Below are 18,308 nucleotides of genomic sequence, written 5' to 3'. Positions count from 1 at the left end.
GTGTTCTTGACAAACGGCCACATTTTGTTGCAGGAAAAGCTACACATTTATTTTAATGGTTTTCGAACCTTCAGTTAACATTTCATAAAAATCCATAAAGGTTTGACAAAGTTATTGATGTGTGAAAAAAACTTTAACTACAGATTGAACTCAAATGTTTAACGACGCCGACCCCTAGGTTGATGACGAAATTTAGGATCAACATGTCTCTTACTCGCGGCATTAAGGTCGCAGACTTGACAAAAAGAAGAGATTCAGATGAGTATTAAAAAATAATCCACAATTATCTGTTGAACAGACTCTTCAGAAAGCTATCCGTAATTCAATCCAAGACCCTGAACAAAACTGACCAACTGCTACAATATATGTACATATAATCTAGAGTTCACCAACACTATTATTGTTCTATAATAATTATAGACTTCTTCTGACATGATTTTATCCTTCTTAGATAAACTTTGTATAAATCGAGATAAAGACTGTCAACATGGCTGTGAGACACTTAACAATAGCGGGCATCTGCCTTATATTTATCATTCATTATGTAAGTTTTAAAATGGTGCAATTTAAACATATTTGCCAAAAACATGTTAACTTTACTCATACCTAAACAAACTGAGTAAAGTCTGTTTGGATAATGTACTTAGGATTTGCACTGCAATGTAACTACTTACGTTATTGAAAGGTTTCAAAAATTAAATGAGCGACTTTCACGGAATTCAGACGTTTTGCACTTGAACTCGGTACCAGGATACAAAATTGTTTCGGATTTAATCTATTAGATGCAAATTCAGAGCATTTTAAAAATTATTCGTAAAACTGGTAAACATTTTCGACAACTTTTAAATCTATTTGAATTTTACAATGCTTTTGTTTGAATGTAACTTCTCGAAACATTTCCATAATGTGTCTTTATAAACTTTTTTTTAAATCAGTCCATACATGACAACTCAATACATTGTCCTTGTCAGTAACAGTTGCGATTTCTGTAGGTATATACTGCAAGCGTAGTTACTACAACCGCAGCTGCCAACCATCATACAACAACCGCAGCTGCCAACCATCATACAACAACCAAACGTCATCACCATCATGGACACCATGTAACTCATAGTGCGGAAAAGATAGAAAATGACCACTTATATTTCCATTACGACAGCTATTCCATTGAGGTAGTAATTTCTAGATAGCATTCAATTTTTATTACAATATCACGATATTGTTATTCCAAATTAAACCAGAATTTGTATGCATAACGACATGTTTTGTGGCCATTGTTTATATTCTCGAGAATTTATGAATTAAGAAACACAAAAATTAGTGACGTATGAAAACAGTAAAAACAGTAATTTTGTCATCCTTTACTATCTATTTCAAAACCCAATACATACAGAATAATACATGGCAAATTCCGTAGCATATGTCGTATCATCCCTAGACACCAATATCAGCCCAAGGCTGTGCAAGTCATGTGATACGGATTTTGCCATGTTTTGTACACTTTATCATATATTTCAACAGAAGAGTATTATATTATATGAACTATTTTCTTACCCATAGCACTGGGTTACCTTCAGTTCTGCCCACAGACCACAATTAATTCTTCTATCAGTTCTTTATAACCTTTTGCATCATTAAAAAAATTGCACCATGCACTTTTGTCAAACTTTTTGTGTGTGTAATGTATAGTCCTAGTCCAAATATATATCCAAAATTCAGAAAGATTGACGCAATCACTTTTACAAATTTAGCCAATACACATCCATACCCCTATTGACAAGTCAAGAGATGTTCCGAAAACTATGGAAGCGCATATGGTACACCCCTTGTAAAGTTATTTTGTTGCTAATAAGTCGGAATTATTAGTCAAGTTGTGTGTTATAAGCTGGAATCTTATCATCAAGTTGAAGTCAAGTTGTCGGAATGATGTAGAAAAATTGTTTTACAATGTCGACTTGCTGATATAAATATAATGGCATAGTAATAAGAAGCCGGCATGTTGAATTCAACTTGTTAATTGATTAAGTCGACAACTTGTTTATTTGATATTAAATCATCATGTTGAAGTCAACTTGTCGGAATGCTACAGAAAAAGTTTTAATTACAATGTCGACTTGCTAATATAAATGTAAATGACATAAAATAAGAAGTCGACTTGTTTATTAATTAAGTCAACTTGCTTATTTGATGTTAACTTTATTCGTTCTCACGGTCAGATTCCCACGGTCCGTATTTTACTTCCTGTGCTGACACATTAAAGATGGAGATCGACAGCAACAACATCAGCGGGAGCAGTGGAAACGAGTCATAAGTAAGTTTATATTTGTTTTCTTTGGAGACTTAGCGTTATATTTTAATATGAAGCAATACTGAACACAAAATGAAAAAGATCATAGGGAGAAAAAAACGTTATTGTTTGAATGAAAGGGCATTGAAAAGTTACAGTTTAACGTGACCTGTGATAAGATCTAGAGTAAGACGTCTGCTATTATTAAAGATATATTCTACTTAAAGGGTTTCACCCCTCTCCCCACCATCCCATCACAAGTACACTACCCGTTCTGTACGACTGTCAATGAAAAATGGAAAAAAACTGAATGGTCCCTCCCTTTCGCCTTTCAGAGTCCTTTGTAGATCAATCTCCATGACTCATTTAATTCATAACAGCTAAGCAAAAAAAAATTAGTAATCTAAACAAATAATTTGATTCACAACTAGCAGGGTGGATCTTGTCATTTATAAGGGTTGGGTATGGGGATCCTAGCCCACGATAAAGGGGAGTTCCAACTATATGTCCCCATTCAATTGCATTGATCTTCCAAATAAATGTAAAAAAGGGTTCCAACCCCTGACCCCCTGGATTCGCCACTAATGCCAGGTAGACAAGCATGATGCGAAACGAAATATGTGTTCACTTTATTTTGATATTGACCGATTAGAAGATTTTGCTATTCATTAAACATTTCAATTGAAGAAATATCGTCTATTTCAGCTGCTTGGTCACCTGCCCGTCTAATAAATGGTCAAAGACTATGGAATCAAACAATATTTTAAAGGTAATGTTGAAAGTAAAACAAAGAAATATGTTGCTGACATCGAACATCAAATCAACACACTTTGGCTTAAAAACAAACAAAATTTGTCAAAACTTTCTTGTATAGTTTTTATAATGTTTTTCTTCATTTAGACTAATCAGCTCCATCTTCGTGGAAAGTATGAAAAAGGTTTAATACTGTATTGTGATTTATTTTTTGTAAAAACTGCACCTTAAACGGCCAAAAATTACAAAAAATAAAGGATTACCAAAATAGGAAAAATGAGCACACATTTACACGGCTCTAGCGAAAAATATAGTGAACCATGATATAAAGTTTTCTTCATATTTTGTCTAGCATGCGCAGTAAAAGCGAGACATGTAGGTACGGTTTTACAGGCGACGGTGAATATATGGCGTTAACATTGCAACCAAGTTTGCTGTTCATGTCTTTATCTCGTGAAGCATAACGAGTAAGGTTCTTATATTTAGGATGCAGATTTCCTACATATTGTTCTTGCCAGTCAGTCATGTGCCATTTATCTTTGACCTATTTTAAATGCTTGAATGACCCTGAAGAACTCTAATAGTCAATTTTGCAACCGAGTTTACTGCTTAAGTCCATATCTCAAGAAATAGAAGTCTAAGGTTGATAATATTTGGCATTAACGTCTCCAACTACAAGGGGATGATAGTCTGAAGTGTAATTTTAGCTTTGACTTAGGTTGATGATATTAGACAAGGAGGTTCCCCACTACCAGGGGATGTCATTTTGATACCTGTAATTTGATCTTGGCCTTGTTTTTATGGTTGATTGACTTTGACAATATGCGACCAAATTTTATAAATTAGTCAATGATTGATAAAGAACTAGATATCATGTTTAAGGAGGCATGATGTTACAACAAATTTAGCAAAAATTGAAACATATTTTTTTCATAACAAATTTTATTCATTAGGTACACTATTCGTTGTTTCTTTAAGTGGTACAAAATCAACCAAACAAAATAAATTCGTTTAGGCATCAGATGACTTTTAAAATGTTTATTCGATTGCAATATGCTGGAAGAAGATATGTCCTCTTGTTTGAAAATGAAAACATGTTCAAATGTAAAAATATCATATGCTTATACCTGATACCTATAACGGGTAAATTTAAAAATGAAATATGTTATAAATATCGCCATGAAGATTTATTTTGGATTGTCAAAACTTACTGTGTATTTTTCCATCTCGTATTCCATTAAATGTGAAGGCGCAGCGCATTTCCTAGTAGTTTTATAGTAAGCTGATGACGTCACAGTGAACACCCTATTTAGATATCAAGCCAATCGGATTTTTCATTTTATCATTACATCATACGTGTAATTTCTATCTTTATGTTTCAGTTACTCTGTTGTCTCCTTTGTGTTGCTGATCATGACGTTACAGGAATACCTTACCCAGGTGATGATGCTTCTGTGCCTGAACTAGTCCAATACTATCATCAATTATGCTACACGTCCCTTCAAATATGTGGATTTCTCTTGTTTGTTCACGGAACATTCATGAGTTGTTCCATGTTAAAAAGACTTAAGAGAAGATTAAATATCAGACGGCGTAACAACCAGTCGCCATTACCTACAGTTGTAAGGACAATCCTGGCTTTACACCGTAATAGCCTGTCTAATGTTGGATACAGGTATATGTGGAGGACTCTGAACATAGGCTTTGGACTTTGCGTCACACAATCAAGAGCAAGGCTTTGCTTAAGAACAATAGACCAACAGGGTGTACTTAACAGATCACATCGAGTTCTTCGAAGGAGAGTGTACTACAATAGAGGACCAAACTATCTGATTCATGTCGATGGTTACGATAAATTAAAACCCTACGGCATAGCTATACATGGGGCAATCGATGGATACTCTCGTAAACTTTTATGGTTGATAGCAAGTCCCTCCAACAATAACCCCAGATATGTCGGTTACTGGTATCTTAATTGGATCAAACAAAGAAAGATGCTTCCAAGGGTTGTTCGATCGGATGCAGGAACAGAAAACGTCATAATGAGGGATTTACAAAGATCGTTGCGACATAATCAAAACGATGAAATGTCGGGACAAAATTCTTTTCTCGTCGGCAGATCTGTTGCAAATCAAAGAATAGAAAGGCTTTGGGGTACACTAAAAACGAGTTTCACCCAGTTTTGGAGAAACCGTTTCCAGGATTTCCAAGACACTGGACTTCTTAATGTATCGTGTCCAGTACATAAAGAATGTGTTCGATTTTGTTTCCTCTCCGTTATCCAACATCAATTGGACATGTTTGCTGAGAACTGGAACTCACATAGAATAAGAAGACAACGTGCTGAAGTTGTAACACCAAGTGGTATTCCAAATATGTTATACTATCAGCCAGAGATCTTTGGTGGAAGAGACTGTTCATTTCCTTTACCATGTAACTTACAAACAATTGACAATCTCATAGAGGAATATACAGAGAACTTTCCAGAGCATGGCTGTAGCAATGAATTTATTAACATTGTCGAGTTGCTTACTGGAAACAGACGAGATCAGTTTCCCATCATCACATCATACGATGACGCAGAGCTATTGTTTCGGACATTGATTGCTGCCTTACCGAATTGAACATTTGCTATACATTTTTTATACAATAATGATTTTGCATAAACATTTTTTTAGAAATTAATTATATATATAATATAAGTAGGTTTGATATTTGGTTTTACCATACAAGAATTAAATCAAACAAAATTACTAGGAGTTATTATATACTGTTTCTTGGTCTAGATTTTTTGTTGTTGATTATGGTAAATATAAAAGAAAATACTCTCTACGCCTAGTTCAGCATGATACGATCACATTTATCAAGGGAACAAACAGTAGGGCAAGTGTTGACACAAAGCTCATGCCTGATTTGTAACGCCTGGTCTCGGCACAAAAAAGTTTGCCAATGGGATATGATATTCCTATGTTGATCGCATTCGTTTGAATGGTTTTGTTTCTACTTTCTTGTACTCAAGGATCTAGTTTAATGACAAACTTTTTGCGCCAATACTTTAGGATATGAAACAAAAGACTATTAAGAGGCTGTATCGCTCACATCAACCGTGGCTACATAAGCCAGCCCAATTTAGACCCCGATATAATATGTATGTTCCCCGTTATTGCCCATCAAGGATGGATATAGCACTGCTTGAAAAGTGTTCATACAAAAACAAATGTTATCAAATTTGGTCTCAGTAGTTTTGTTTAAGATCTTTGATCCCCCTGGCCCTCAGCTCAGGGTCCAATGTTAAACTATGTTGTTAGTAATTCCTGCAATCTTGGGTTATAGTCTTGAACCTACCAGACATAGTTTGCCTGTGCATTTTAAAAGATCATTGTGACCAAGTTTCATTGTAATTTGCACTGTACTTTTAGAAAATATCTTTCAATAAATTTCGCCATATGGTATAATCTCAACTACGTTCGTCACTGGCAATCAAGTTGGATTGTACCCTGTCCTGCCGAACACAATTTTGCTAGAAGGCCATCCAATGATAAGTTTTGCTTCAATTTGCTTAGTAGTTTCTAAGAAGAAGATCTTTCTATGCATTTCCAAATAAGATGCACTTACACTACGTTTTCCGCGGGCGGCCATCTACGATTGGAGACATACCTGACAGATATATTTATTGTAAGGATTTACTAGTAGTTTGTTTGCAATTAGTTCTATAAATTCTGTGTAAAAATGTGCTCCGTAGAGCGTAGCAAGTAACGACCGTATAAAGGGTACATTCGGGTAAGTGTTGACACAAAGTAAATGTAGACATATTAAATTGCTAGACTCCATCCAATTCAATCGCCCCGAAAGGGCCAATCACATCTCTAGACCCGATTTGGGCCTCTTGTTTGTTGGAAACGATAAACAAAAAACTTAAAAAATTAAGTAAAACACAATGTATGAAATCTACAAAATAAAAATATAAATCTATAAAGTATACACATGTCGAACAACATTTTTCGTTTCATCAAGTTGAAGCATTTTCAGTCTAGATCCTTTTTGGTACTCTTCTTTTTCAAAACCGCCAACAAATTACATAATCCATTAAAATACCTTCATATGATTTCTGTTCCAAACATCTTCATCAAAATCGGACAAAAAAAAATTGATTTCCAATTTGTTCTTGGTTCACCCCTTTTGGCCTTGTGTTTCTCAAAAACGGTAAATTCAACATCAAATATTTAAAACTATCTCCTACAGGGTCCAATGTGAAATCGTTGTTCCCCTCGGAGGCCTTGGATCAAACAAAAACCGGCCGGAAACAATTTGCAAAGGGAACTAGGTTTTGTTCCAATTGGTTGTTTTGAGCAACTGTTTAACTATGTTCCCGCTATGCCAGATCGTTTAAAAAGAATCAATACAAGAACCAATGTAAACAAGTTTGGTTCCAATTGACCTATAATTGTTAATGTTTGTGTCATTTTGGTCTTTTGTGGATAGTTGTCTCATTGGCAATCATACCACATCTTCTTTTTTATAAGTAAGTTCAGAGAAGATATTTGAATGCATTTCATACAAGTGAGGCAGTTAGTAGATAGATATAGGAAGATGTGGTGTGAGTGCCAATGAGACAACTCTCCATCCAAATAACAATTTTAAAAATTAAACCATTATAGGTTAAAGTACGGCCTTCAACACGGAGCCTTGGCTCACACCGAACAACAAGCTATAAAGGGCCCCAAAATTACTAGTGTAAAACCATTCAAACGGGAAAACCAACGGTCTAATCTATATAAACAAAATTTATTATGTCATCATTATTTCCCTTGTTTAAAACTATAAATTTCATATTTCTTTATTTGATGATTTAGATGAAGCTTATTCGCTATATATTTGTTAAATAGCATAGCTTTTGCTATTTGAATTCATTGGTAAAGGATATCTATTTATATTGTAAAGTTTAATATTTGCACCGTCGCAAAACCTTTGAGAAACTTATATATTTTATAGAACTCGTTAACCGGATTTTAGGGACAAAAATGTCGGTTATTGATTGGGGATGTACGGCGACCGGGCGGGCGGCAATCAAATGTTGTCCGTGCATTAACTCATGAACCGTTCAACCAAAGCTTTTAAAATACTAATAACTAAATGAAGGTCAAGTTCAATAATGGCGAATTTGACTTTTACCGTTCAGGAGTTATGGTTCTTAAATGATGGAAAAATGGAGTTTCCAGTCGTGTCCGTGCATTAACTCATGAACAGTTCAACCAAAGCTTTTAAAATTTTAATATGTTGTTACTGACAACTAAATGAAGGTCAAGTTCAATAATGGCGATTTTGACTTTTACTGTTCAGGAGTTATGGTTCTTGAAAGATAGAATATTGAAGTTTCCAGTCGTGTCCATGCATTTACACATGAACTGTTCTACCAAATCTTCCCAAATTTTAATATGTTATTATTGATGACAAAATGAAGGTCAAGTTCAATAATGACGATTTTGACTTTTACCGTTTAGGAGTTATGGTTCTTGAAAGAATGTGAAATGGCATTTCCATTCAAGTGGTTGCATCTAAGCTTTTCAAATTTTAATATGTTGATACTGATGACAAAGTGGAGGTCAAATTTGATACTGACAATTTTCACTTTCACCGTCCATCAGTTATGGTTCTTGTGATATTGGCAGGACAAAAATAAATGATAATAAATCCGGTTTGCTGTCGTTGTGACAGCCAGCCTCTTGTTTTAGATTATTATCTTGAATTCTCTAAGGATTGATATTCAGTCCAACCAAGGAAAGCCAAGCTCTCAAAACAGAATTTAGGTTAGTGCATTTGCTACATGCCTCCATAGTACATTAGTGCATTTGCTACATGCTTTCTAAGTACGAGTTTGAAGATATTGAATGCTCCATTTCTGATTACCTTTGGCATGTGATAATAAAAGTTGTACTTTGTTAATTAAATTATATATTGTTTTCAGTTTTTGGTTTTCATTCACTTAGATATATTTTAGCGCATCACATTTGGCATCAGTCATTTCTATTACATCAGTTTACAAACTAGAACTAGTATCTCAATTGTTTGTAAAACAATTGAAAGGTCTTTCCTGTTAAAGTGATGTTTTCGTAATGTACTTTGTACGACCTTTCGTTTGATATACGACAAGCATACCTTCTAAAACTTTTCGCTTATAACACTTAATGGTCTCATCCGCCTAATTTTTTTTAGATCGGAAGTATGATATATGTAACATAGAGTATATGAGCTTTCATTTTATATGCGACAACTCCATGTTCTAGAAAGTTTGATTTTTGCACTTAATAACCCTATTCAACTTATTTTTGGAGGTCGGGAATTTGATATTTCATATGTTCATATCATGACCTTTCATTTGATATACAACAACCCTATCTTAAAAGAAAATGTATTGTTTGCACTCAATAACCTCATTGGCCAAGTAATTTCAGAGGAAAAGATTCTTCAATGTTAAGGTCCTGTTATGTTTTGATATGTTACATGTATGTTGTCAACAATTTTTGTTTAGAAACGAACTTACTGGACTAACATTTTAAAGCAAGTGATCCAAGGACCATTGTGACTAAGTTTCAGAAAAGATCTTTGATGTATTTTTCCTTATTAAAGGTCCATTGTTAAACTAAGTTCCATGATGTATGATATGTACTGGAACGGACCTTGACCTGTCGAACACAATTTTCAAAGGGTACCATTTAAGAGTCGTTGAGACCAAATATGCTTCTAATTGACCATTTAGTTCCAGAGGGAAACAATTGTGAAAGTTTTACCATAGGTTTAAATGTTAAACTCTGTTAACAGCTGTTGGTCATCTTGGAAAATATCTTTGAATGTTTCCTATAGGGTCGAATGTTTTAATGTTTCCCTCTTGCGGTAATCTTGGATGGTACCATAAACTGCTGACATAATTTAATCAAAGCACCGTAAGCGCTGTAGGCAGTTAACCAAAAACCAAGCCAAACATAATTATAAAAACTGTGGCAATGTTGCTTCAATTTTTTTAAAGATTTTTTTAAAATGAACAAACATTAGACAGTCATATATTGTACATTTATGTTCATTTAATGAATTAATCATTAAGGCAAATAATTCATATTTTGTCAAAGTTTTAAAAGCATCGCATATATCAAGTATATTTTTGTCATGGTAATGAGTCTGCAGTGGTACAAGTTTGCAATGATTGTAGTTCTTCTAGTTGATAGTTAACGTTGGTATAAGTTGACTGTTAGTAGTTCAAGTTGCCTTTAGTAAGAGCTTGTAAAAGTATGAATGGACTTGCTTCCCTGGAAAGAAAACTGAGTTTGTGTTCAACAGTACAAAAGTTATGAGACACAAATCAGACAAATGTTTACTACTACAAGGATCAAAGGTGAGGTCTGACTAACCTGTCCATAGTAAATGTTAATGTCCCCCACCTTCACCCCAAGTTTATGATGTCTGAGTTTGGAATAAAATGGCAGGTAATTATAAAAACAGTTGGTCAAACATTCTTGGGCTTGAAAGATATGTTTTCTTTATAATGAGCCATATGAAAATGCAAATTTTTATAGGACCAGTAATAATTCAAATTATAATTAAGGGAAATTCTTTAAACCTACTAATTATTTTCCATCAATAAAATTTTACAATTATCAAAAAAAAATATTGTTACATAATGCTGTTATGAAGTCTTTCAAACAAAACTTCAATAATTATTCATTCCTATGGTCACCGAAAATTGGGCAAGATCTAGTACACGTTGGTTAGGTCTATCAAAGTGACATAGATATAGGACGATATGGTGTGACTGCTAATGAGACAACGCTCCATCCAAATAACAATTTCAAAAAAGTAAATCAGTATAGGTCAATGTACGGCCTTCAACACGGATCCTTGGCTCACACCAAACAACAAGCTATAAAGGGCCCCAAAATTACTAGTGTTAAACCATTCAAACGGGAAAACCAACGGTCTAACCTATAAAAAAAAAACGAGAAACGAGAAACACGTATAAATTACATAAACAAACGGCAACTACTGTACATCAGATTCCTGACTTAGGACAGGTGCAAACATTTGCAGCGGGATTAAACGTTTTAATGGATCCAAACCTTCTCCCTTTTACAGAAACAATAGCATAACATCACAACATAGAAAGACATGCATATGTGACGCCTATGAGATTGACATTGTATGTCATTCAATCTTTTTGAAATGACAAACAGGAATGAATATGATTTAGTTTAGGAGTTGGTTTTTCAATCTTTTACAAGTTCTCAAAACACACACAAGAGGGGATGGGGTGACCCTAGGGACTGCCCTAATATTTCATTTAATGTTTTTGTATCTTGTCCCATACATGCATATATATGGTTTGGGGTGAGGATCTCAATCGTTATCAAGTTTTCAAACAGGAGGGGTGGGATGATCCTTGTATATTTCATTTGATTTGTTATGTTGTCCAATACATGGATATATATTTGAGGAAGTATTATTTGAAACATCAGTGACTAGCAGACTTATAATCCAGATGAAATAAAGTGGAAAATTTTGGATATAAATTTCTGTTTCTAAGTTATCAAACAGGAGTTTGTAGGGTGACCCTAAGGACTCTCCCTATATTTCATTTGATTAGTTCTCAATCATGAATATATATGGTTTAATTTAAAGGTGGGGATCTCGACTGTTTCGACTCGGGGGATTATAAACAACATAAGGAATCCTAATGTGCTCTACTTCCTACGTGCAACTTCAAAACTTTTGGGAAAATCGATCATTTAAGGTTTTTCTGGTCATATCTTTTGTAATCCAGAACGAAAAGTATGAAAAAACTATCCTTTAAGTTATAAATAGCAAAGTTACCAGCTAGATAAGAACAATGGCAAGTATTTCAGCATTTATTGGGTAGAACACAAATCCAGGGTGCTTGCATAAAGCAGCTTAACTGCATAAAAAGGTTACATTCCAAGGACCACCATGATCAATTTTGATCCTTATTGGCCAAAAACTTTCAGCTATCTTAGATTGTGTTTCCCTTTTAAGTTCAAATGTTCAATTAAGATCTGTGGCATGTTGTTAACCATCTTGGATCGGACCCGAACCTTCTGGATACCCATTTTGACCATGTTTGGTTACAATTTGGCAAGTAGTTTCAAAGACTTTCCTTATGGTCCAATGTTTAACTATGTTCCATGCTGGCAGTAATCTTATAATTTGAACCTACCAGACACAATTTTTAAAGGACGCCATCCGTGAATACTTGTGATAGAGTTTGGTTCTAATTGGCATAGGAAGGAACAGATCTCACAATTCATGCCATACCAATATGCAACCACAAAAACTGTTTGAGGCCATATAAAATGAAGTCCGGGATAAAGAGGAAGTGAATGTTTAATTGCTCTCTGATTGCACCCAGGGTATGGCATTAATACATAATGAATTGTCCATCAGGATTCAAAGATGGGTAGTTGCTGAGAAAAATGTGATTAATATTCGGTGAAGTCATCACTTTATTAATTCCACCCAAACTATGAATTTACCAAGTCAAACTGAACTGCTATCGTTAGCTAATAGCTGTTATTTACCAGTTCTTCATATTTTTGGCATTATTTTAGCTGTTCTTAGCATTCCATATAATACCAGTTTGAAAAAACTGTCTAATTTGACCATTTCTTAGCAGTCATGGTACCTTTTAAAGTGTTGTCAATTGGACAACAGTTATGACAGCAGTTCCATAGCAGTTAGATAGCTGATTGGATTTTAATCTTTGTTATAAAAATACTTGGACCTGACTTGTGTTTTCAGCTTGAAAGTAAACCTTCATTTGAATGTGCATTTTTGGCTCCAAACTGTGTGTAAATTCTTGCTAGTGAAAAACTATTTTTGTCAATTATAAATTATAATTTAGGCTAAATGGAATGCATTCACAAACCCACAGTACAGTAAGTTGAAGTTACAGTTAATGCATGTGTATATTCTGACATAAATTTGTAGGGGAAAACAGAAATTACACAGACAGCCCAAAAAGGGGGGATACTGGTTTATTCAAATAGAATAGTTGATGTTGGCAGGAATGTAATAAACTAATATCATATACTTGCAGTGCAAGATGTTATTTGAAAATGAAGATACGACTATTTTAATATGATTTTGTTAAAAAACAAAAATACATCATATTCATTATTCAAGACTTGAAAAACGGGGAGGGAGTATTAGGTAAACATAGGCTGCAAATAGCCGATTGATTATGGTGAATATTGACCAAACAATCCATTTTATGAGTTTGACTGTCCCTCTGGTATCTTTCGTCCCTCTTTTAATGAAGTTGATGTATGTTACTGAAGTTTGTTTCCAAAATTGGAAACATAATTTTGGAAACATAATACAATGTTTTACATATTACATAACATTATTATTACGTGTATTATTTTTTTTTTTTTAAATCCAAAAGAGAAAGAGAATTAGTATAGTTTCACCACTGCAACAAGTGTGTTGCAATATTTCTCCACTGGAGACAGTTAATTTTCAATATTGTAAGTGCTAGGCTTTCTTAGTTTTTTTTAAATTTTACTGTGGAGAATGGAGAAATATTGTAATACACGAGTTATTAGTGGTGAAATCTGTTTCTCTGATGTACAGCTTAGAAAATCAACTTAGCACTTTGTATGAATATGCATTATTGATAGCTGTTAGTATACCAGTTCTCATGAATATTCAGTGCTGACATCAGTTTTTTTGGGGTACATGTATCTCATTTAAAATTTTCGTCACAAAAACCTGCTAATAATTGTGAAGGCTAAATAAACTGCTATGAAATGCCTATTATGCAAACTAGCCATTGCCTTGAATTTGTCAACTGTGAATGCTAATGAACTGCTGTCATTAGTTAGAACTGTGAATGCTAATAAACTGCTGTCCACTTTGACTTGGGTTATCAAAACATTCAAGTATTCATTTTAAAAAGTTGAATCTACTTGACTTTATACTTCATCTGGGCACTGATTGAGTCAAAATTAACAATGAAACAGATGTTATTAGTATCTGTTATTCTTGTATCTTTCTTTGTAAACGCATTTTGTATGTTCAGTTATGTATTGGTTTATTAGGACCCAGCTACAAAATGTGGCTGATGCCTTATAGTGATCAGGTCGTCCAGACATAACACAGTGTCCAGGCTGTGCCTCTTTATATAATTGGCATTACAGTACTGCAACTGATCTCAAAAGAGACGCTTAGTTAACAGTTTAATGTTCATTTTTTTTTACATAAATAAGGCCGTTAGTTTTCTCGTTTGAATTGTTTTACCGGTCTTATCGTGGCCTTTTATAGCTGACTATGCGGTATGGGCTTTGCTCATTGTTGAAGGCCGTACGATGACCTATAGTTGTTAATGTTTGGGTCATTTTTGTGGATATTTATAGTTGCCTCATTGGCAATCATACCACATCTTCTTTTTTATAATATAACAGTTCCGGAATAAAACACGGCTGCAAATTGTTTTAAATGATAGACTAGTATATAGATTTAAATTTCTTTCTGTTCATAAAAAGTTTTGTGATCACATTTTTGTATTTTAGCACTTTTAATTGGGTATACACCTCAATTTACGGTGTTAGTAGTCACCTTTAAATCCCAAAACCAAAATCATTTTGTTATTTATTGACTCTTTTTATTAAAATTTTCGATGCACACATAATCAAGGATCATTGGACTGATGAAGACATAAATTTAATACCATCTTCGAGTAAAACTCTCAAACTTAAAGTTGGCAGTTTCTAAGATGGAAATTTAACGCATTTGTTTTTGGAAAACAAGAAAATATATGATTCAAAAGTAATATTTGACGTTTCAGAGGACAAATCATTATTATTGTGATACTGCATGCAAAATTTGTTGGGCAAATTCCAAAGTTTTGTAAAAAAAAAAAAAAAAAAAAAAAAATTAAATTATCATTTAAAGGGAAACCGGTACTACAATATATTACATTTCCCCAACATTAGGTTGGCCTTTTGTGTACCCAAGGCAGATGAAGGAAGTCAACTTAGAAACGCCGTGATTGGATGCAAGAGTACAATATATTTTTTTTACTGATCTATGAATATTAACCTGCAGTGTGTATATTTACAATAAAAATTTAAAAACCCATTGAAGATTTTCTAGAGAATATTCGAAAAGACTTCCAAAATTTCATAAATTTGGTGTAAAATGACGGCGGGCATGGATAACACTCAGCAATGATGATCTAGTTTTAAAATTGTTTTCATCCTACTTTCCAGATATGCCAGACCTAAATCAGAAACTCGCTGCAAATGTTTGCACCTGTCCTAAGTCAGGAATCTGATGTACAGTAGTTGTCGTTTGTTTATGTAATATATACGTGTTTCTCGTTTTGTTTATATAGATTAGACCGTTGGTTTTCCCGTTTGAATGGTTTTACACTAGTAATTTTGGGGCCCTTTATAGCTTGTTGTTCGGTGTGAGCCAAGGCTCCGTGTTGAAGGCCGTACTTTAACCTATAATGGTTTAATTTTAACCGGATTTTTGTGACAAAAATGTCGGTTATTGATTTGGGGATGTACGGCGGGCGGCCGGGCGGCCGGGCGGTCGGGCGGTCGGGCGGTCGGGCGGGCGGGCGGGTGGGCGGCAATCAAATGTTGTCCGTGCATTAACTCATGAACCGTTCAACCAAAGCTTTTAAAATTTTAATATGTTATTCCTGACAACTATACGAAGGTCAAGTTCAATAATGGCGATTTTGACTTTTACCGTTCAGGAGTTATGGTTCTTGAAAGATTGAAAAATGGAGTTGTCCGTGCATTTACGCATGAACTGTTCTACCAAAGCTTCCCAAATTTTAATATGTTGTTACTAATGAAAGAATGGAGGTCAAGTTCAATAATGACGAATTTGAATTTTACCGTTCAGGAGTTATGGTTCTTGAAAGATTGAAAAATGGAGTTTCCAGTCGTGTCCGTGCATTTATGCATGAACTGTTCTACCAAAGCTTCCGAAATTTTAATATGCTGTTACTGATGACAAAATGGAGGTCAAGTTCAATAATGACGATTTTGACTTTTACCATTCAGGAGTTATGGTTCTTGAAAGATTGAAAAATGGTTTTTCCCGTCGTGTCCGTGCATTTTCTCATGAACCATTCAACCAAAGCTTTTGAAATTTTAATATGTTGTTACTGATGACAAAATAGAGGTCAAGTTCAATAATGACGATTTTGACTTTTACTGTTCAGGAGTTATGGTTCTTGAAAGATCGTAAAATGGCGTTTCCATTCAGGTTGTTGCATTTACTTATGAACCATTCAATCTAAGCTTTTCAAATTTTAATATGTTGATACTGATGACAAAATGGAGGTCAAATATGATATTGACGATTTTCACTTTCACCATTCATCAGTAATGGTTCTTGTGATATTGCCAGGACACAAATAAATGTTAATAAATCCGGTTTGCTGTCGTTGTGACAGCCTCTTGTTAAATTGTTATTTGGATGGAGAGTTGTCTCATTGGCACTCACACCACATCTTCCTATATCTATCTACTAACTGCCTCACTTGTATGAAATGCATTCAAATATCTTCTCTGAACTTACTTATAAAAAAGAAGATGTGGTATGATTGCCAATGAGACAACTATCCACAAAAGACCAAAATGACACAAACATTAACAATTATAGGTCAATTGGAACCAAACTTGTTTACATTGGTTCTTGTATTGATTCTTTTTAAACGATCTGGCATAGCGGGAACATAGTTAAACAGTTGCTCAAAACAACCAATTGGAACAAAACCTAGTTCCCTTTGCAAATTGTTTCCGGCCGGTTTTGGTTTGATCCAAGGCCTCCGAGGGGAACAACGATTTCACATTGGACCCTGTAGGAGATAGTTTTAAATATTTGATGTTGAATTTACCGTTTTTGAGAAACACAAGGCCAAAAGGGGTGAACCAAGAACAAATTGGAAATCAATTTTTTTTTGTCCGATTTTGATGAAGATGTTTGGAACAGAAATCATATGAAGGTATTTTAATGGATTATGTAATTTGTTGGCGGTTTTGAAAAAGAAGAGTACCAAAAAGGATCTAGACTGAAAATGCTTCAACTTGATGAAACGAAAAATGTTGTTCGACATGTGTATACTTTATAGATTTATATTTTTATTTTGTAGATTTCATACATTGTGTTTTACTTAATTTTTTAAGTTTTTTGTTTATCGTTTCCAACAAACAAGAGGCCCAAATCGGGTCTAGAGATGTGATTGGCCCTTTCGGGGCGATTGAATTGGATGGAGTCTAGCAATTTAATATGTCTACATTTACTTTGTGTCAACACTTACCCGAATGTACCCTTTATACGGTCGTTACTTGCTACGCTCTACGGAGCACATTTTTACACAGAATTTATAGAACTAATTGCAAACAAACTACTAGTAAATCCTTACAATAAATATATCTGTCAGGTATGTCTCCAATCGTAGATGGCCGCCCGCGGAAAACGTAGTGTAAGTGCATCTTATTTGGAAATGCATAGAAAGATCTTCTTCTTAGAAACTACTAAGCAAATTGAAGCAAAACTTATCATTGGATGGCCTTCTAGCAAAATTGTGTTCGGCAGGACAGGGTACAATCCAACTTGATTGCCAGTGACGAACGTAGTTGAGATTATACCATATGGCGAAATTTATTGAAAGATATTTTCTAAAAGTACAGTGCAAATTACAATGAAACTTGGTCACAATGATCTTTTAAAATGCACAGGCAAACTATGTCTGGTAGGTTCAAGACTATAACCCAAGATTGCAGGAATTACTAACAACATAGTTTAACATTGGACCCTGAGCTGAGGGCCAGGGGGATCAAAGATCTTAAACAAAACTACTGAGACCAAATTTGATAACATTTGTTTTTGTATGAACACTTTTCAAGCAGTGCTATATCCATCCTTGATGGGCAATAACGGGGAACATACATATTATATCGGGGTCTAAATTGGGCTGGCTTATGTAGCCACGGTTGATGTGAGCGATACAGCCTCTTAATAGTCTTTTGTTTCATATCCTAAAGTATTGGCGCAAAAAGTTTGTCATTAAACTAGATCCTTGAGTACAAGAAAGTAGAAACAAAACCATTCAAACGAATGCGATCAACATAGGAATATCATATCCCATTGGCAAACTTTTTTGTGCCGAGACCAGGCGTTACAAATCAGGCATGAGCTTTGTGTCAACACTTGCCCTACTGTTTGTTCCCTTGATAAATGT

At 34.4% G+C, this 18,308-nt stretch overlaps 1 protein-coding gene across 1 annotated transcript in view; it reads left to right on the top strand.

Moving 5' to 3' along the window:
* The first annotated feature begins 397 nt into the window (after nucleotides 1-397).
* LOC139493538 (uncharacterized) overlaps nucleotides 398-18,308 on the top strand; it is a 42,040-nt gene continuing 24,129 nt past the window's right edge. Inside the window, exons 1-2 of the mRNA XM_071282030.1 lie at nucleotides 398-544; nucleotides 993-1,172. Of these exons, the coding sequence (XP_071138131.1) occupies nucleotides 488-544; nucleotides 993-1,172 (237 nt within the window). The 5' untranslated portion in view covers nucleotides 398-487. The remainder of the gene's footprint in view (nucleotides 545-992; nucleotides 1,173-18,308) is intronic.

The sequence above is a fragment of the Mytilus edulis genome, chromosome 10 (assembly GCF_963676685.1).
Source record: "Mytilus edulis chromosome 10, xbMytEdul2.2, whole genome shotgun sequence".
Taxonomy (NCBI): domain Eukaryota; kingdom Metazoa; phylum Mollusca; class Bivalvia; order Mytilida; family Mytilidae; genus Mytilus; species Mytilus edulis.
This window is presented reverse-complemented; position numbering and strand designations above follow the sequence as displayed.